The 21,158-nt window shown below is 41.0% G+C and overlaps 2 protein-coding genes across 10 annotated transcripts in view; both read right to left on the reverse strand.

Moving 5' to 3' along the window:
* LOC307041402 (transcriptional repressor CTCF-like) overlaps positions 1–3,155 on the reverse strand; it is an 81,021-nt gene extending 77,866 nt beyond the window's left edge. For 3 of the 9 annotated variants that reach the window (XM_079684780.1, XM_079684779.1, XM_079684781.1), the window contains exon 1: positions 2,982–3,155. The gene's annotated coding sequence lies outside the window, so the exon portion shown is untranslated. The remainder of the gene's footprint in view (positions 1–2,981) is intronic. The other 6 variants (XR_013808745.1, XM_079684782.1, XM_079684783.1 and 3 more) reach the window with 3 other exon arrangements.
* A 502-nt stretch (positions 3,156–3,657) lies between these two features.
* ripor1 (RHO family interacting cell polarization regulator 1) overlaps positions 3,658–21,158 on the reverse strand; it is a 96,609-nt gene continuing 79,108 nt past the window's right edge. Inside the window, exons 16-27 of the mRNA XM_079680474.1 lie at positions 20,931–21,042; positions 20,387–20,522; positions 19,572–19,721; positions 15,535–15,895; positions 15,206–15,343; positions 14,686–14,693; positions 14,400–14,561; positions 11,955–12,110; positions 11,076–11,272; positions 10,012–10,095; positions 9,801–9,891; positions 3,658–8,956 (exon numbers count right to left, since the gene is read on the reverse strand). Coding sequence (XP_079536600.1) covers positions 8,859–8,956; positions 9,801–9,891; positions 10,012–10,095; positions 11,076–11,272; positions 11,955–12,110; positions 14,400–14,561; positions 14,686–14,693; positions 15,206–15,343; positions 15,535–15,895; positions 19,572–19,721; positions 20,387–20,522; positions 20,931–21,042 — 1,693 coding nt within the window. The 3' untranslated portion in view covers positions 3,658–8,858. The remainder of the gene's footprint in view (positions 8,957–9,800; positions 9,892–10,011; positions 10,096–11,075; positions 11,273–11,954; positions 12,111–14,399; positions 14,562–14,685; positions 14,694–15,205; positions 15,344–15,534; positions 15,896–19,571; positions 19,722–20,386; positions 20,523–20,930; positions 21,043–21,158) is intronic.

Raw genomic sequence — 21,158 nt, forward strand, 5'->3', positions numbered from 1 at the left:
GCAGCAAAACAAACTCGGCAAATGGCTTCACCAGTCTGGCAGTATTTTAAGGTGTCCGAAAAAGACAATAAAATAGCGGTATGAAACGTGTGTGAAGCAGAAATCCTGCAGATCCACCCGCTGTGACGGACCGGTGAGCAGAGCAACACAGACTAACGGTACGTCTACACTACAGGCATCAAAAAATGCTTTCAACGCTTCGCCCATTCACTTGAATGGGGTGACGTAGAAGATTTTTAATCTTCGCCGAACTGCATTGTGGGGAGCATGGCATGGCTTTGCAAGCATCACGAGCATCTATCGGCATCAGCCAATCAAATCCCGTTTATGCAAATCCCGCCAGTGCAAGCGCAGCCAATCAAACCGCGTGCAAGCTGGGAGAGCCAGACCGCAGTTCATTTCCTCATATTCCAAACGAGATATTACGGTAGCAAATCACCCGGTTCTTTACGACCGGAACTATTTACTGGGATACAAACCGGAGGAACCAGGCATGGAGACAGTGGGTGAAACTGATAGTTTTTTCGCCTGTTCTGAGAGTTTATATCCAGTTTACTTCGTTTTAACATCGCTATTGCTTTGTATGTCGGGGGCGGGAGATTCATGTGATTGGTTGCTCGCAAAAAATCGCCAAGCTTCAGACACGCCCAGCTTCAAGATTTGTTCATGCCTGTAGTGTAGACGGGCCGTAAGAGTTAGACCTAACACACTTAGCTATTTTATTTACCTCCGGAACAAGCTAAACTAGTTCTAAATATATTTATTCTTCACTGTCGGGTCACTCATTACTGGATCAGTGAGCTGCATGAGATACTGACAGGCTGTCAAGAAAGGGGGAGAGAGGAAAAGAGAGCGCTTCCGCTAATTTCTACCGTGTTATTATCCAAAGTTAATGTAAACTTGAACAATGTACTTCATTTGAATGTAATAATTATGTTGGTTGTTGTTTGTGGAAGCGCCAGTGAATGAGCGCCATTGACTGCAGTGTTTTCCCTACCATTGTCTTGGAGGGGCGCTGCGCCCCGCTAACGGAGCCACCCTGAAATTCAAGTTATTTTTTTTTTATTTATTGTTTTTTAAAATATATATTTATAGCACCAAATTGCAACCAATCTATATTTAATGTCACTTTTCACATTGAACATGTGCTCTGTTATTAAATAGACTAAACGTTCTCATTTGATTTGAAGTTGTGAGTTTAGGGTTTTCGACCCAAATAAACTCTGATGCATTTATCAATAACAATAATCCACAGCTCCTCTCTCTGCTCCAGAGGATTAAAAAAATATATATCCCAATGCCCCCCCCCCCATTTTTATTAATTTAATGATTGTTGTTATAGTTTTAAATTCCTTTTTACCTAGTAGTTACTTGTGTGGGAATGTTTTGCTCACAGGCCTCTTTGAAAAAACAAGTAATATAGATGAGACTGTGTGATGAAATCAAATTTAAAATATATATTTTTGAAGATTTCACCCTGTTGGCTTTAGTCGAAAATTCACCCAGACCCAAGAATTGGCATATGTCCAGATTGAAAGATCTAGTAGTTGTTTGACTAAAACAGTTTGTTTTAGTAAAACAATGATTAAACCCATCGCCTTGTCAGCACCAGTATGAGCCATTACATCGACATGACTCAGATTTTTGGATGAAGGATTAATTAACAACCACAGTACATAATAAAATATAATCTGAGGATTACATGCAAACAACTTGGTAACTGTATTTATTATTGCTGACAAGGAGTGTAGCAACTGCATAGTCATGTATGTGACAAACATCTGTTTGTAGATTTACACTTGTCTTTATGTAGCTAAATGGTATAAACTGGGGATGCTTTTGTACGACGTTAGGCCATCAATGATTCTTTAACTAATGAAAACAATTTTACAACGACATGGTAATGTTACTGAGCACCCAGACGGGCGGCGATAGCCTCCATGCACAGCATTTATATAGCGGTATTTTTGTAGCTCTCCAAGCCGAGTCGTAGAGGGAGCTCTACGCTATAATATATATCTGTGGCTATGATGCTCTAGGTGGGCTTAGAATAAGAGACAAGCGGGCGGCGGGTGTAACAACAACTGCCAGCTCCGACCCCAACGAGATTTACGGGGGGGAAAGAAGATAAATTAAACACTCGACGACGGGAGATGTTTGGGACAACACACATTTGGTATTGAATCGGTGGCCGCTGTTACCACAGTGCTGCTGGATATGCTTCGTCATTCTGTGTTCCGCACTGGCCTAAACGTAATACTCTCCGTGTGTTTACTTCGCTATCAGCATGTCAGTAACGATAGGTGGAGATGCGAAAAACAACAGGCTTAGTTGAACGAAATACAAAACAAAAATGTTGGCTGTAGTAACTTGCGATCATTTTAAGTTTCCTTCTAGGAGTTACTTAGGGCACAGGGTGGGGAAGGCCTAAAGCTAACTGGTGGCTAACGCTAGTTGCAACATCTTAAATAAATGTATATTTTTACCTTACGCAACAGGCTTAAAAGTAACGTGAAATGGGTGTATTGCGACACGGGGGTTTGTGTGTTAACTAAATCATTGCTAATTTAATAGTGTGTGTGTTTGTGTTACTATCACCGTATAATAATGCTGACATGCTTATGTTAGCTAAGGGCGATAACTTAAACCCGCCAGTTTCCATGTCGTCAAGCTGCAAAGACGGGAAACAAAGAAGCGAGAAAATGGACGCCTCGGCCTAAACTCTTCAACCAAATCGTCGAAGTATTTTAAAGTTATCTTCGACGATATATTCACAGATAGGCTTATAATGCAGCGGGCTGTGTATATATTTATTTCAACTTCGGTTATTTAAGCGTATTTTGACGGGGTTTTCAATAACGATAGAGGGAGACAAACACTCTCCGACGAGCTGCCCGGACCCAGAGCCCCATCGTGACACCTAGAGGCCGATTAAAGATCCTGCAAACTCCCCCCTTATCAGAAAAGTAGTGATACTTTACCTCTTTTTTGTGTGTTTCTCGACCTCTTTAACTCGACCGAAAGCAGAGAGTATGTGCTACAAAGTTTGCCCGCCTGGTAAGAAATGCAGGTTTCTTCGCAGTTGTTTTAATCCCTCTCCCGCTTTAGCAGAGTAGCCTCTGCCACAAAATGGCAGTTGTGAGCTCAGTGCGCCTGTGCGGCCGCTGGGGGGTGGTGTCGAAGCTGCTGCAGACACCGTGATTGGCCAGGAGGGGCGCCCCGTTGAAACCCATTTATCACACTGTTTGGAATAGAGCTTCTCTCAGGACCCTTGGAGATATGAGCTTTACTATAGGAAAATAACCTCTAAATGTCAAAGTACCATAACAAATAAACACTTGTAAGAGATTGTGTTTATTTCAAATATAGTACAATAAATAATACATTGATTTGATTAAATCAGAATACTTTATTTATCCCTGGAGAGGTTTGTGACTGTTGCTCCGTTTGTGGATAAAACGAATTATTAATTTAAAAAAAAAGGATAAATAAATATGTATATGTGCAATGAAAATATAAAATCAAATACACAATACAGCATAGGATTTTTAAATGTAATATTTGTTTAAAGTAATACGATGGCAATTAGTATAATTGTAGTCAATGTACTGTCGTAAATGACCCATCTATTAGTCTGTGCAAAAATTACCAGAAAGAGAAAGTCAACAGAAATCTTTATTCACTGCTTTTGGAAGATTCAAATGGGTTTGATTATACAGTCGCATACATCCATGGGTTTCGAATCAAAGCATGAATGACAGGGCTTCCCTCATAATTGTTCTGATATTGTGCACACCTGAGCTAAGATGTGTTCTCTGTTCTTTAATAAGGACAATACAGCTGATGTCTATCACAGCATCAGTGTTTCTGTCATAGAGTAAAATGATGAAGTTACGACAGTTCAAGTCATTTCTACAGTTTTGTTTATACTTTATGTAAAGCACCTTTGTGTCTTGACTGTCCTGTATAAACAAAGTCCCTGCTTTTTCAAATTAGACAGAACAAATGAAAGTGCTGAATCATTGGTAAAGTCTCTATATATATATATATATATATATATATATATATATATATATATATATATATATATATATACATACATACATATACATACAGTGCTGGAAAATTGTTAGTCTATGACCAAATTATTGTTATATGTATTTTGAGCTCACTATGATTAACACAAACAATGAGACAATCTGAACATATTTTTAATATTTTGTATATTCAACACCAGAATGACTGGACATATATTTTAGAAAAGAAAAAAGAAATGTTTCCAATACTGCACAACTAATCAAGGTTCTGGGGAAAATATGTTGTGCTGGAGCGGTTTCCCACTGCTTCACACAATCTCATCTATGTCTTGCATCTCTGTTACTATCAAAGCTTGAGGCACTTAAACACTGTGGGATGTATGCAGAGGTATAGCTGCAGATAGCTGCTGTCCTTCACAAAACAATAGTGGTAAAATCATTTAACACAGCGGAAGCCATCAAATATACATACACAAACAGTGAGTTTCCCTCTTAAAGAAAAATCCTATATTATGATTCCAGTGACACTGCAGCCTGTTGCACAATTTATGCTGAATAAGAACTAAACATCCAGAATTAAAACACTGTAAATAGCTCTTTGTCTGATCAACAGCTGAATATATGTCTGAATGTCAGTTATTTTCAGGGACACAGCAGTACATCAGTAAGTCATTATTGCCTTCAATAAATATGAAAGGATGATGCATAAAGGGATAGGCCTTGTGAAAAATACTTAGAATACCTAAATCAGAGATTCAGATCCGAGTTCATAAATAAAGATTTCATCTCAGAATTCTACTTAAACCTTTTCCCCATATTCTGATATAGTCCTATTGATAACATCGAGATAATCTTGAATTTAGTCTTAGAAGTTACATTATTTCTTATGGCTCTATATATATATATATATTTAAAGATATGGCCCTTAACCTCTGTGAAAATGGTAACATCATTTTAAGAACAGCTAGAGACTTGTTTTTCAATCACAGTGTTGCTAGAACATGTAAGTATACAGGGTTGGCACATTTCATATAGGAACCTGGACCCTCCTTCTTATAGACAAAAGCTGTGTCATGTTTTCTGTGGAATTATTACAAATGTTCACATGTTTCAAAAAAACAAATGAAGTACAGTTTAAACTTGCAGCAACACTGAAATTACTACATTTTTACATGTCATGTTGTTAGAACAAAAAGCAGAACAAATTGTCGACAATGGTTTAAAAGCTTAGACAACAGAAAAAAGTAGGCCTATAGTCCAGTTTAACCATGCTAGCAGCTCTGTGAAAATTGCTTCGGCACTTTGAGCTAAATGCTAATGTGAGCATGCTAACGTGTCCTAAGTGACAAATGTAACATGCTAATGTCAACATTTGCCAAAAAGCACTTAACACAATGTACAGAGGCTTAAGGAATTGCAGTAGTCCTACAGGTATCTTGTCACAATTATTGGTTTTACAAATTATCCTGGGTTAATGAGAGGCCTGAACCCAATTTCTATGAATTATTTGTTAAGATATTTCTGTCTGGCTAACTGAGCAACATTGCCATCTCCACAGTGCTACTGCTGGCATGGCTAAGAATTACACATCATTTACTGTCAGTAGAAATGTCTTTTTTTTACTGCTAACTGCACAATGTAAATTTCAATTCAACATGTTTACATCATAGTGTTAGCATAGCATACAGTATGAGACTTGAACACATCCATATGATATCAATAAAAGACCATCAGTCATTAGTGCTCAGGAAATGAAAAGGCAGACTGGCATCATAAGCAGTGTCGCTATGAAGAGGATCACGATTACAATTAACGGGTCACTGGCCTGGAAACTTTGGCATTTTTACTGACATCTGTCAAACTCAGTGTGGATAAATAAAACCAGTGAACTTGCATATTTGTAACCCCATCTACCAAAAATACATTCTTGACTTAACACGCTGGCACTTTTCCAAAATTAGTAGTTTTGTAAAAAAAAATATGTTTACAGTATCATGATGTAATGTATTGTAATGTATCAATATCGAGCTAAAGATAGCTGACATTTGCTTGAGTTTGGTAATCCATCACAGGGAGCATCAGCTTTGTGTTTACATTTCGTTACTTTATTAATTTAGCCATTATGTTTGCCATTATGATACTAACTGCATTCAACAAAGTAAAATGACAACATTGTCCCCCAACTATGACTTAGTATCTAATTATTTTCAGACAATATTTAAGATGATAAGATCCCTTCAAACATTTTAGGAATCGTTTCATAATTGCAGCTCTTATTTAAGAGTTACTAATTCATAATGCTACGATGATGTGTTATAATGGAATCCTGAGTCCAAACTAAAATCACAGATAGTTTTATTATGAAGCCAATAATAACAAAGTACAGTAGGTCTACAATGTTTTTCTTTGGTGAGTGTAATGGGCTCACTTTGGAGAATTGTCAGCAGCAGAAGTGGAAATATTTTTAGTATGTCATTGGTAGTAAATGGCATACACATGCAAAACACTGGTATCGCCCTTCAATCATTTATAATTCCATGATCACATTTTTGAGGATGCCAAATCAACTCAACACAGACAAATGCAATGTTCATTTTTTGTAAAGAAAATCTTTAGTTTAAGTGTGAAATTCAACTGTTACAAATGTCTATATACCTAACCAAGAAAGGTGTATGGTGTCTTTGCCTTCTCAAAAGACAAAGCCCTCCGCAGCAGTCTGACAGTAATGCAAATATTCAGTGACTTCATTTAGAGCAGATATGCAGATATGTCAGTGGTAAGTCATTCAATTAATCAATTTATCAAATAATATAATATGATAATAATATATGTCATTTTAACAGTAAAACACATCTTATAAAACAAAGTATACATTTACAAATAAAGACTGTCAAGAAAAAAACAATTTACAATCACAGAATATTGAACTCCAGTGGCAAATAATCATATAGTATGTCATTCCATAAAGAATAAGATATGTCATTATTGTAAAGAGTGATGGCACTGAATTATTTTAACCTATCACTGTGCAGAAGCAGCTTAGCAACAGTCTCCACTCTTTATTTAAAACTACAGTGTGAGCTTCTCTTTCTTTTCAACCTTGTGCTAATATAATGACAGCATTAAACATAAACCTCTGCGAGACAGAGAGTAAAAAGCTTTCCTTTGTATCTTTTGAACTGGAAGACGTTACACAGTGAGTCCAGCAGTAGCAGATCTCCAGTATCTGTCCATGCATCAGAGACATTTCCTGCTGAGCACCACAGTGAGGCCCCAACCTACATTTAGCTCTACTATACATGAGCAAAAAAAACCCAGAGACAGTTCCATTAAGACTGAAGAACATGCGTCAACAAATGGATCCAATAAAAATCCCATTCATTCTTTTGCTGCCCAGTTGGTGGATCTCCATCACCCCCTACCTTTGACCTGCAGGACACCCAAGTCAACTTCAGGATGATGCATGTGATGCCCACTCTGATGTGACATGAATGAAGTTCGGATATTGATGTTATAAGTTCATCACAGTGTCTCTGCTAGGGCTGCACAATTTAGAAAATATAACAAATTGTGTTTATTTTTTACTGATATTGCAATAGTGATATGATTTGTGATATTGAAGTAAACGATCATTTTGAAACCTTATTCACATATGAATGGAAAACATATAAAAATGATAATATAGTGATTTTTTGTGCAAATCTGTACAAAACAAGGATTTTTTATTAAAGGGGCCCTATTCTGCACATTTTCAGGTTCATATTAGTATTGAGTGTCTGTCCTGTGACATGTTTCCATGCTTTAATGTTCAAAAAGTTCTTTATTTTTCTCATACTGCCTGTGCTGTAGCACCTCTTTTCAACCTCTGTCTGAAACCAGAGCCCAGTCTGCTCTGATTGGTTAGCTGGCCGGCTCTTTTTTGATTTGAAATTTGAATAATTGTGCAGCCCAGATCTATGCATCAGTGCAGTGTGGGAAGTTTGAGCTCATTCATTCTCAGGTGCATTGCAGTGTTGCAGTACAGCTGCATTACTTAGGTCTCAGTCTTGAAATCAACAAGCTAGTAGAGCCATGGCTATAGGAAAGGCAGAGTTATATGAAAATATGCTGCAACTGGGGTAACATTTTCCAAAAACACCTAAAATAAGAATCTTCAGGAAAACTATAGGTTTCCACGCACTTCGTGCGAGGGACACCGTTGGGGTCCCTGCACTCTCATGCTCAGGCCCTAACAAGAGACAGCAGTATCCACTAAGAACAGTTAATACTGTAGATTTACTCTATGTATGCCTAGTACAAGTCAAAATCACAGAGAGTCGGAGTACAAGACACTCAACATTTTGGGCGCTTAGTAGGCTGTGAAAATGTGAATTATCTGAATTTACTTAAAATAGATCTTTACACTTTTCCTAATCCACTTACAAAATAATGTTTTTGTGTCTGTGCCATGATGGATCAATATCCAGTTATTTGATTTGGATATGAATCTGCTTTACATTTCCTTCCTTCAGTATCCATTTCATCCTTCTCATCCCTTCATCTGTCTTTCCATTCAAGCCTGCTCACATTTTACATCCTTCCTCACACTCTAACTTGGTAGTTAGCACAGGTTGATGAACATAAACTGGTGTGTTTGTAGCTTAATAACTTTACATGTTTGCCAGTGTTAAATAGAGTGGCTACCCTTGATACCATAGTTACCTCTCTGATTTTTAGTGGTAGTATTGGAAAATAAAAAAAACTACTTTATATTCTCATTGAGGCTTTTTGTGTTATTTCAGTTTTCTCCCCCACCCAGTGTGTGTGTGTGTGTGTGAAGTGTTAGAAAGCAGTGCTGGCCATGCTTCCTGGAGCGAAGAGTCTGGGGATGCTGTCCTGAGACGTCTCCACGTGTCTGTGGGCCATCTTCCCCTCCTCGCCTGCTCCACACAATGGATTGAAGAACAAAAAAAAAATGGAATGCAACAATGGACCAATGAGTGAATGCACTGGACAAAATGAAATTACAGAAAACAAGCAAGATGTATATTTGTAATTTCTGCTGAGATTGGTGCAGGAATGAGTCATAAACCTGGAAATTAGTTAGCACTTTCGGGCTCCCTCGTCTCTAAGTCAACTTTTTTCTGAAAACAGACTGTGGTGAACACAAGTTTAGGAGATTTTTCACATTTGTTTTACGGCAAAAAAGAAATCATCAAATATCCCACTCCTGTCTTAAAAAGCGGCTGTTGCTAACAAGTGGCTAAATTAGACGGCAAAATGTCTAATCAGAACTAACATTAGCCACCCTTTAGCTTAGCGGTGGTGACATGACTGAAATGTGCTTTATCGCATTAAATTAGCTATTTACTGTACTTATGACAATTGCATTTACCCTTCAAAAATAAAAAGGTGGCATTAATATGTAGAGAGTATCCTGCCGAACAGAATGTGTAGCTGTCATAAACGTGTGTTAGCCGCATATTTTATTATTTTCTGTAATATCCCAACTCCAATTTTAAAATCACATTGCTTTAGTCGAGGGAGCGCTAGCTAGCAATGCTAACTTCCAGGGCCGCCAACGAAAATACGTCATCACTGCACCATTCTATTGTCTTATATCGCAAATATATGAATGAATGGAATAACAAAACAATAATGGATACAAAAATACAAAATATATGAATACAGGCATATTATTTACATTTTATACATGGATATGAGTTTATCCAGGAAGTGCATTTAGCTGTCATTCTATCTAAGTAATATGGTGATGTTTATTACCGAGCACCAGCAGCGCTTGTTTGGCAGCGTCTCGGACATCGTCCTTGTCCGTCCGACAGAGATACACTAACTGGTCTATACTCTCTTTGGCCTGGAATAACAATCGATAAAATACGTTATTTAGCATGGTTAGGAAGACACACTCTAGTACAGATAAGACTTTATGATGTTACATCACTGTGGTGCCATAAAAGTAGAGAAGTGTGTGTACCTTGAGACATGCTAGAGCCTTGCATCCACACACTCTGGTGTCCGACTGCTCGTCTTCCAGCAGCTCCAAACAGCTGACCAGCGCCTGAGGAGGAGAGGGTGTAGTGTTTATATCCGTGTCTTACTGTGTACTAACTGATCTCAGGACGAAGCCATGCTCTACTTTTAAACTGCTGTCCATGTTAAGTCTTTTCCTTATTGAAGATTTATGATTCAATATTTGTATTCTGCTTCATAATTACCTAACATGTTATTTAGCTGACTGTTTTATCTATTGTGATTGAAGTGACTTACGTACACTTCAAAGCAGGTACTTTTAAATGTAAAAATACCTAGTAACTATGAATGTTGTATAAAGGTAGCAGAGTAAAAAGTAGAATATTGGCCTCAAGGCTACACACACACACACACACACACACACACACACACACACACACACACACACACACACACACACACACACACACACACACACACACACACACACACACACACACACACACACACACACACACACACACACACACACACACACACACACACACACACACACACACACACACACACACACACACACACACACACACACACACACACACACACACACACACACACACACAAAGTTTAAGTTCTGAATTAAAATACATGTAAGAGCATTTTAATGCTGAAGTTTGCCATTGTGGGGCCAATTTCAGATAAAATACATGGTTGATAAGTATACAGAACTGCACCATATCATGTACTTTATATGTAAAAATATTGTTGTAATATTAAGTAGCATAGAAAACTCAAGGGGAGAACTCAAGCACAATTATGTCAAAACAGTACTTTGACTCCACATTGGAACCACTGTACACGCACGCACGCACACACACACACACACACACACACACACACACACACACACACACACACACACACACACACACACACACACACACACACACACACACACACACACACACACACACACACACACACACACACACACACACACACACACACACACACACACACACACACACACACACACACACACACACACACACACACACACACACACACCTGCTCCCTAAGCCTGGGCTGAGCAGCCAGGCTCCTCAGCACAGAGCTGGCAGAGGCTGACACTTTTCCTCGCGGGTCTCTCAGTAATTTGGCCACAGCATGAAGTCCATCTCTCCTCAGGCTGCACTCTGGAGGGCGCCGCAGAGCCTGCACGATCACTTCCTGGTCACATGACGCCAGGCTCTGCACCAACCACACTGTGGGAGGCAGGATATCACTGAGAACTGCCACTGTAATAATAATATCAAGCATTTTGTGTGTGTGTGCAGGGGCGGACTGGGACTAAAAATCAGCCCGGGCATCTCAACTGGCCCACTTCGGTACCGGCCCATCGGAATTCGTCCCGAACGTCCCGATGGCCAGTCCACCACTGTGTGTGTGTGTGTGTGTGTGTGTGTGTGTGTGTGTGTGTGTGTGTGTGTGTGTGTGTGTGTGTGTGTGTGTGTGTGTGTGTGTGTGTGTGTGTGTGTGTGTGTGTGTGTGTGTGTGTGTGTGTGTGTGTGTGTGGTAATTGAATAGAAATTAGATAAGAATAGATTTTTTGTTTGTTATTGTGGTTGCTTAAATGTCATGGTGTTTCTGGAGCTAGACTGCCCCGTTTTTACAGGCGTGTGCCTCCTGTTGTTGCTGAATTTGGGAGAGCAAACTATTTTGACCTCTAAATGCCAACAAACATTGAGATTGAGACAGATTAAGAATATTTTGTTAAATAAAAACCCATTGTGAATTTTGGATATGATTACATCTTTCCTTTTTTCAATACATCTTAATTTTTGGACTTTAGAACACTCTAAAATTATTGGAAATGTTTAAATCACACCAGTCTTTGTGTGTGTGTGTGTGTGTGTGTGTGTGTGTGTGTGTGTGTGTGTATGATACCTTCTTCTGCCACTTCAGTGATGTGTGTGTCCATGTCAGTGATGCAGTTTGTCTCTATGTAACTCCACAGCTGGAACAGCGTCACCATCACTCCGTCTCTGTTGCCTCGCCGTGGTAACCTCTGATCCAGCACTTGCTCAACTAGGCACAAGAACACTGGACACACACACACACACACACACACACACACACACACACACACACACACACACACACACACACACACACACACACACACACACACACACACACACACACACACACACACACACACACACACACACACACACACACACACACACACACACACACACACACACACACACACACACACACACACACACACACACACACACACACACACACACACACACACACACACACACACACACACAGAGGTGTTATCTCCAGTGTTGGGACTAGTAACGCCGTTATTTCTGGCAGTAACTAGTACTCTAACGCGTTTTTTTTTTAAATTCAGTAACTCAGTTACCGTTACTACATGGTGCGTTACTCCGTTATTTTTTGTATATAAGCTGTGTCCCAATTCAGAGGCTGGGTCCTCAGGAGGACCCAGCCTCGCAGGGTCCTCGCGGACTGCGAAATGAGATGGTCTACGGAGCATGTCCTTGTACGTCACCGGCAGTTACCCCTACATTTTGCCGCCCCCGTCACCTAGCAACCAGCTGCAGTCACAAGTGCCGGTAATAATTTCTGACACTAGGCAAAATATTTTCAAACTGTTTTCAAACTGTTTTCAAAACTGTTTTCAAAACTGTTCAATATGGAGTCAGATCTAGCTGTACTTATTTTGGTGTTATATAATATGTTTAAATTATTTTCCCGAGGTCGCAACAGGCCCCCGTGAAGAGGGCTTCATTCTCCCCGCGCATCTGGATAAATTGCGCAGTCTGCTCCTTGCTCCCTATCAAAACAAAATTGTTGCAGTAAGATTTGTATAACAAAAGCAGTTAAATAAATACATTAGCTTTATAATGAATCCCAACAATATGAAAACCAAACAGGGTTTAGAAATATTTTCACTTCATATTATTTTATGTATGTAATATAAAGAAGACATCTCCAATTGCCCGTATATTTAAATACACAAATTAAATAGGTTTACTTTTCTTTCATCTCGTTTACTATTTGGGTGAGTACATTTAAAAACGAATCCAGCTGAAACCGTTGTAGCCGTTGATGGGACGTTACAAGCCATATATATATTTTTTAACTCATTCGTCACAGTCACCCGTTGCATCCTGGGATATGGTACAACGCGGGGTGTACATCAGATGCATCCTCTAAATCTGGGGAAAGAAGGCTGCATTTGCGGGCCGCATTCGGAGGAGTCTTGTCTTTTTTTTAAATTGGGACAGCCTTCGTTTGGCGGAAGTGACATATGCGGTCTCCGAATGCATCCTCAGGAGGACGCGGCCGCTGAATTGGGACACAGCTATAGTCTCGGCTCCCAGACGTTGGTGAGCGGCGCCAACAGCGAGGCGAACAGAGATGAGAACTGTACTTAAGTACAGTACTTGAGTAAATGTACTTAGATACTTCCTGTGTCACATGCGGAGACGCGCTGTGAGCGTGTTTTTGTTTACTAACAAGACTATCATGGCGGTAGCGGAGCTCAAGTCGAGTTTCTCCGCCTGGAGATTGTTATGTATGTGTCACATCAGGTGTGAATGTGCCTTTAAGATGGCACCGGGAGTTTTGGGATGTGTGAACCGGATACAGTTGTGTTGTTGTGGTGTTGTCATGGGAGCGTATGCAACAACGTGTTCAATAAACGGTCAACCTAAATTTCGTAGTCCATAGTCTTATATATACAAGAGATATTCTCACTATTTCACTTTTGTCGAGCACAAAGAAAATAAAGTTTTAGTTAAATGTAAGTTGTGTCTTGGCGGATCAAAGATCCTATCTACTGCCCAAAACAGCAATTCAAATATGTTGAAACATCTGCAGAAACAACATGCTGGGACGAAGCTAGTAGCCTAGCTAAGACCACAGACCCAGACTCATCCGACGCCACTCCACCTCCACCTAAGCAACAGCGGCTGGATTTTAACCGAGGGACTGCTAGCCAGGGAAAAGTTGATAAAGCCATTGCACGGTATGTTGTAGAACACATGCAGGCTATTTCTACTATTTCTATTGCTATTTCTTGATCAACAGATTGTATTATTCTTCAATGCAATAACAATACTGAAATGAAGGCTATAAGGGCAATAATGGGAGCCCTTGTTTTAAGTAACTAATGCGTTACTGTTCACAGTAACGCGTAAGTAATCAGTAAAGTAACTTTACTTTTGAGTTACTTTTGAAATGAAGTTACTAGTAATGGTAACTAGTTACTGGTTTTCAGTAACTAGCACAACACTGGTTATCTCAGGACGAACCCTGGACAGTGGCAGTACCGTGCAGGTGTAGCTGTACCTGTGTCGGCCATGCTGCTGGCCCTCTCCGGCAGGGTTCTGGAGTAGACTGCAGACATAGTGAGCAGGAAGCTCTCAGCAGAGACGCTGTACACACTGCCCTGTCCCACACACTGTTGCCATAGTAATTCAGCACCCAGGCACAGGCCCAGCTGTGGTATCACTGTGACGGAAGAAGATGGGACAGAGTTAGTCTTTTGTATTTGGAGTGGTTCCTATAGATTTGAGCATGGATCCTTGACCTTGTGGGAAGAAACCCCCTCAACTGAAAAGGTTCCCTTACTCACCTTTTGTACTAGCACACTTTAGATTTGTCTGAACCCATCAGAACCTTTTTCCAGATAGTTCCTTGCACAAATAAGCATCATTTCAAAAATAAACCTTGACATCAGGGGGAGGAGGATTCAGGCAGAGAAGCTTTGTTTGTTTCAGATTTCTAACACAGACTGAGTCCATCAACATGGGATAAACTCATGTTTACCATTTTAATGATTTGCAAACCATAAATGTATTGCGATCTAAGTCAGATCTTGTTTTTCTTTTATCCCACATTGTTATATCTCTCAATGGCTCCACCCTCTACTGGACTTTATGGGTACTACCCCTTGATCATATCATGCAAGCATTCATCCACTGAGACTTCCATAAACGTAGCCGGCCCCGGGGCGGGCCTACCTGAATGCGCGCGCATCTCACCGTATAAAAGGAGGCCACGCCTCCTAACTGTCATCCTTTTCTCTTCAGCGAGCAGGATTAAACAACCTGAGCAGTAAACGAGAAAGGAAAAGAAGAAAAGCATGGACTCACCACTCCTCGAACACCGGGCCTGTCCGGCATGCCCTGGCCTGATCGCGGGGGCTGATCCGCACCGGCCTGGGGCCGGACCACGCCGAAGACAGCCTAAGCCAGTCGCCGGCCTGCAACGCCTGCCGGATGATCCCTCGGCTAAGCCGCAGACATCGTGGGGATAATTTCCAGGTGAAGTTTGGCCCGCCGGGGGAGGAGGAGGATCAGGACCTCAAGGTGGTGGAGATGGGTGAACAGGATGACGAGGTGCCATTCGTGTTCTCCATCCCGAGTGGCCGGGGTCCGGTCACGGAGGAGGAAGACGACGAGGACGCCTCGTTGTCTGGTACTTTCGAGTCCGGCGGCCAGGAGGGTCCAGCACACAGGTCTGCGCGTCTGGACTTCCCGGCGGTGATGACCCTGGCGGCGGAGCGTCTGTGCCTACCGCTCCCCCCACCACTGCCACAGAGGCCAGTAAGCCACCTTCGACAGGGGTTTTACGGCCGGTGCATCCGGCGCAGCCGGCCTTTTTCTCGCCCCCGGTGCCAGATATCTGGCAGTGTGTGGAGACGTAGTGCGCGCTGGGCCCATACGGGGCTGTTGGGCTCTCCTCGTCTATCTCAGAGTCCTCCACACTATAGTCCAGACACACTCTGCACGGGGTCAGTATCTGAGTGTGGGACATGGGGCACTTGCGCTCTCCCCATGCTCCTTAGGGACTCGGGAGAGGTGGTGCATAGTGAGCCCATACAGGGCTGGGGACTCTCTCCGTCTTCCTATGGGCGGAGGGGGGGAGCCTTCAGCACTATATTCCGAGAACACTTTTCGCGAGGTAAGCAAGTCGGAGTGTGCTCTGTCAGCCGCGGCCCAGACTTCTGTACGATCACAACTGAGGTAAAGGAGGGTGCGGTGCAGCGGCTGCTAACCAGAAAGCCGTTCAGGGGCAGTGGGATGGAATGGTGTTGTTGTGTGACAGTTTACTTATTTAGGTTATTTGGGGTGCCAGTCAGGTCTCTCTCCTGACGTTTCAGATTTGGCTAGTCAGTCAGTTTTAGTAATTCTGCACAAAGGTGTATACATCTCACTGCAAACACCCAACATTGAATGACATTAGAAAATATAAGAAAGGACAGAACTCAAAATTATAATCACAAATAGCAAGTGTATTTTTGAATACCCCACAAACAATCAAACTATTCGTCTTCCCACGGTTCAATTTTAAATCCAAAATGTTCCACTTCGGGTTTTCTTCAAAATAAATAAAACAGTCAATTTACCACGGGAGAATATCAGTCATTTTGAGCAATCCAGTCGGTTTTGAAAATCCAGTCCTGGTTTTTAAGGTGGTTGGGAGATAACCGGCTCCTTTCAGTTTTGTAAACAATAATCCGGGAACGTGAAGCGACAGAAGGGTATGATGACGGTGGACGGTGGATCAGACAAACGGTAACACAGACTTTAAACGACCTAACTGCTGGTTTCTAAACAGATGAGCGTGTTGCTCCGACGATCCCTCTTGCTGCACACACCCTTCCCCTTCTTGCTCCGTCTAACTAAATAGGGGGAAAAGGAAATGGAGGCGCCAACCAACAGCGAATCACTGGCTGGGTGGGCGTTACCGTGAGTGACTACCGGTGTTTATGTGACCGGTTGCTACAGTTGGACGACAGCGCGTGTATACATCGGGCCTGTGAGAGATATAACGAGGGGTTACGTATGGTAACCCTTGTTATATAAGCACAGGCGGAGCCCTCTAATCGGGGCACTGCCGCTCGCTGAAGAGATGTGTAGGATGACAGTCAGGAGGCGAGGCCTCCTTTTATACGGTGAGATGCGCGCGCAATCAGGTAGGCCTGCCCCGGGGCCAGCTACGGTTATGGGAGTCTCAGTGGATGAATGCTTGCATGATATGATCAAGGGGTAGTACCCATAGAGTCCAGTAGAGGGCGGAGCCTGTGCTTATATAACAAGGGTTACCATACGTAACCCCTCGTCATACCAACCTGATCTCACCAGAATGCGTGACTCCACCACGACTCCTTAACACTGCATTGTGTGGTGGAGTCACGAACTTTGCTACATTTACGTGTTTGCACACGCATTTCTACAACGTCCTGCAGTGAGCTTTTTATTCTATAAAACGTCTTTAAAATCTACTTTATAGCTTGTAGTAACTCACGGGAGGCTTCTTTTATTTTATTTGTATTCATAATAATTTGTATTTTTCGTCAGAATGTATTATGGCAACCCTGTCTCCTAAGAATTACGTTCCCACAGAACTAAACTGCATTCTCAATTACGTTTAGCTAAAAACGTATTTTCTCCCACGTTACGTTCGTTATGAACGTATCTCAAATACGTTTATTTTCTACATATCTTATAGAAACATATTTTCTCCCACGTTACGTTTCTTATGAACGTATCCTAAATACGTATCTTAAATACGTTTATTTTCTTCTCATCAGGGCTCTATAAATAAAGAACTACGGCAGATGTGTAATATTTCATGCAGCCGAACCATGTATTTCAATGCCGTTATGTGATGACTTTCAAAGAGAAAAGCAAGCACACTCGGAATAAAGTATTATTATTATTTTTTTTTATGTTTTCGGATATCATATCGCATTAACATCATATCCCAACATGCATTGCGGCTAAAACATCCAATAAACGAGCTTCAAGCTTTGGATCTTGGGTAATCTGTTCAGTGGGTTTGTGGTGTTTATCGCTCGAAATGTCCCTTATAGGCCTACGTCTGTTTCCGGTGACTTTATTTACAGCTAAAAAGCATGCTAAAAAGCCCAAGATTATAGAATTAAACGAATAAATAAAAACAAGGATAATTGTGTGTTATTGTTGAGTAAATAACAGTGTGTTATTTAGAAAAGAATAACAAATTAGAAGGAAAAAAAGATTTTAAAAAATACAGATTTCAGTATTTGAGGCTCTGAGCCCCATTTCTTTTCCTCACAGATGGCAAAAAAAGTCAGACATTATACGATTTAAAATAAAACAAATAAATAAAAAGATAAAACACTGGCATGTAATTTACGTTAGAATAAATAGAATGGTTTTGAATAATATATGAGAGTAAAATCTACGTCACTTTACAGCCCCGCCCATTTTTGGGGAAACCAACGCTGTCATTTGAACGGCAATCAAGTCTGAAGCCACAGAGATCTTCTGTTACTGTCCTTTCTTCTTAGGTAAGAGTAAGTACAGAAACACGTAACTCTGGATTTGTTTTAATGTATGAGGTGCAATAAAAGACGCAGCAGCTTTTTGGCATGATAAAACTATTATTTTCTGCCTCGCTCATTTCGGTCAGCTGGCGAAATTACAGCCTCGACCTACTGATTTCAAATGTGTGCTCTAAAATGATATTTATAAATGACTATTATCATTATTATAAGCAAGACAATAAATGGCAAAGATATGTAGAAAATAAACGTAGGCTATTTTAGATAAGTTCATAACGAACGTAACGTGGGAGAAAATACGTTTCTAGCTAAACGTAATTGAGAATGCAGTTTAGTTCTGTGGGAACGTCATTTTTAGGAGACAGGGTTGCTATAATACATTCTGACGAAAAATACAAATTATTATGAATACAAATAAAATAAAAGAAGCCTCCCGTGAGTTACTACAAGCTATAAAGTAGATTTTAAAAATGTTTTATAGAATAAAAGCTCACTACAGGACGTTGTAGAAATGCATGTGTGCACCACAACAAAGGATTTGCCATTCACTTTACATTGGCGTTGTTTGCGTGGTGCAGACACGTAAATGTAGCAAAGTTCATGACTCCACCACGCAATGCGGTGTTAAGGAGTCGTGGTGGAGTCACGCATTCTGGTGAGATCAGTTGCGTTATACTTACTGCTTATTCCTAACTCTTTCCTCCAATTCTTGTATGTATTTACATTAACATTGTTGCCATGATTCTTCAGCACACGGCACTGTTGTGACAAGATTTAGATAAAATGTGCGTACAATACTCAGATTGGCCCTGTGAAATAGTTGCATTTTGATTATAAAATTAAAATAAAATCCAGATGAAATTGCAAAGTATTATAGGAGTTTATTTTAATATATGATGTATTTAGACCATTATGCAGGCCTGATGGACAAATAATAAATAATAATAATAATACATTTTATTTGGGGGCTTCTTTCATAGCACCCAAGGACACCTTACAGGGCATAGGGTAATATAGGGAAAATTAAAACAGTGGATTTAATCAAATGTCAGCCGGGGTAAAACAAGACCAACAGGAAATGGACTACAGAAGGACACAAAAGGACACAGGGTACAGTTTATAATGAGAATGCCAGTTTGAACAGGTGGGTTTTGAGTTGGGTTTTGAAAGTTGTTATGGCATCAGACTGGCAGGGAGTTCCAGAGTCTGGGAGCCGAGCAGCTGAAAGCTCAAGCACCCATGGTTTTGAGGCGAGAGCTTGGGACGGTGAGAAGTCCTACGGACGAAGAGCGGAGGGTGCGGGAGGGGGTGTACTGCTGAAGGAGGTCGGTGATGTACTGTAGATGGGGGCAAGGTTGTGGAGAGCTTTATATGTAAGTAGAAGGTTTTTGTATTCAGTACGGTAGCGTACAGGAAGCGAATGTAGTTGAGTGAGAATAGGGGTGATGTGGTCGGATGAGTTGGTGCGGGTGATGATCCGGGCATTATGTTCATGAATTAAACTTGTTGGCTGAAATATGAACCACCTCTGTGAATCTGTAATGCAGATAAGCATTATAGTTGCTCTCAAAGGTTTGGCGTTAACTGTAAGACTTTATAAATATATATAATCTTCGGAATGCGTTGCAGGCATCACATTCAAAATGAGTGAATATTTGCATTTACATTTATCAGTTTGAACATTACATAACTTGACTTTGTTGTGCATTCAATTGAATATAGGTTGAAAAGGATTTGCAAGTCATTGTATTCAGTTTTTAGTTATGTTTTACACAACATCACAACTTCTTTGGAATTGGGGTTTGTATTATATATAATATATATTATTAAACATTATTCTTTTCAAGATTTCACATGCCACATAAAATGTGGTGCCAGGCCGCATTCGTCTCACAGGCCTTGAGTTCCACACATCTGCTCTGAGCTGATGAGAGGGATGTCTGCAGGCCATGCTGACACACAGAGAGAACAGGGCCACACAGATATAAAGACGGCAGCTGACCTTCAGCAGGCTGTCTGAAGCGCCTCGGGTTGTCCTTGGTGATGCGTCGGATGGTTTTGAGGACTTGGGCCTCCCTCAGCAGTCTGTCCAAGGCATACATCTCTCCACAGCGCAGGGGACCAAACATACCCAGACACTGCAGACATAACGTCACATATAACATGAGAAGAAGAATATCATATAGTTTTAATGTAGGTGTTATAGAGTAGGTTTCCCGGGGAATGTAAAAATCTAATAGTGTAATAGGTTACAAAGACACTTTACTTCCTTTTGAAAAAGTTATGCCATACACTATTGATTATTCAAATGATCATGCTACATAACCAGAGGTACTATGTATCTATAATTTGTATTCTTATAAAACTTGTGTGAACTTTTTTCTGAACTGTCCTGTATTACAATTTATTTCCATAGCAGGTATCTCTGCTAAGGTGGAACCTTGACGGACTAAATTAAAGGAAAATATGTCACACCAGCATGTGAGGCAGCCAGAGACCTCCCTCTGGCTGAGACATGAAAAACGGCAGTTTAGCAGCTCTCTTACCAGCAGCTGGGTGCTGCACTTGTTGAGGTGGACCACCAGGGCGCAGTCTAACGTGGTGCAGCCTGTGGTGAGGGGGGAGGGGGGGCTGTCCCAGCCTCTGTCCTGCAGAGACCTGAACACACAGGAGGAATTTTTAATAAGATCCACGGAGTTGAGGGAGGCTTCCATCAACTCTGCTGGGGTCAGGGGGCCTCTGAAGGCTCAATGAGATGACAAGCAGTGTGTGAC

This window comes from Notothenia rossii (genome assembly GCF_949606895.1).
Source record: "Notothenia rossii genome assembly, chromosome: 5".
Taxonomy (NCBI): domain Eukaryota; kingdom Metazoa; phylum Chordata; class Actinopteri; order Perciformes; family Nototheniidae; genus Notothenia; species Notothenia rossii.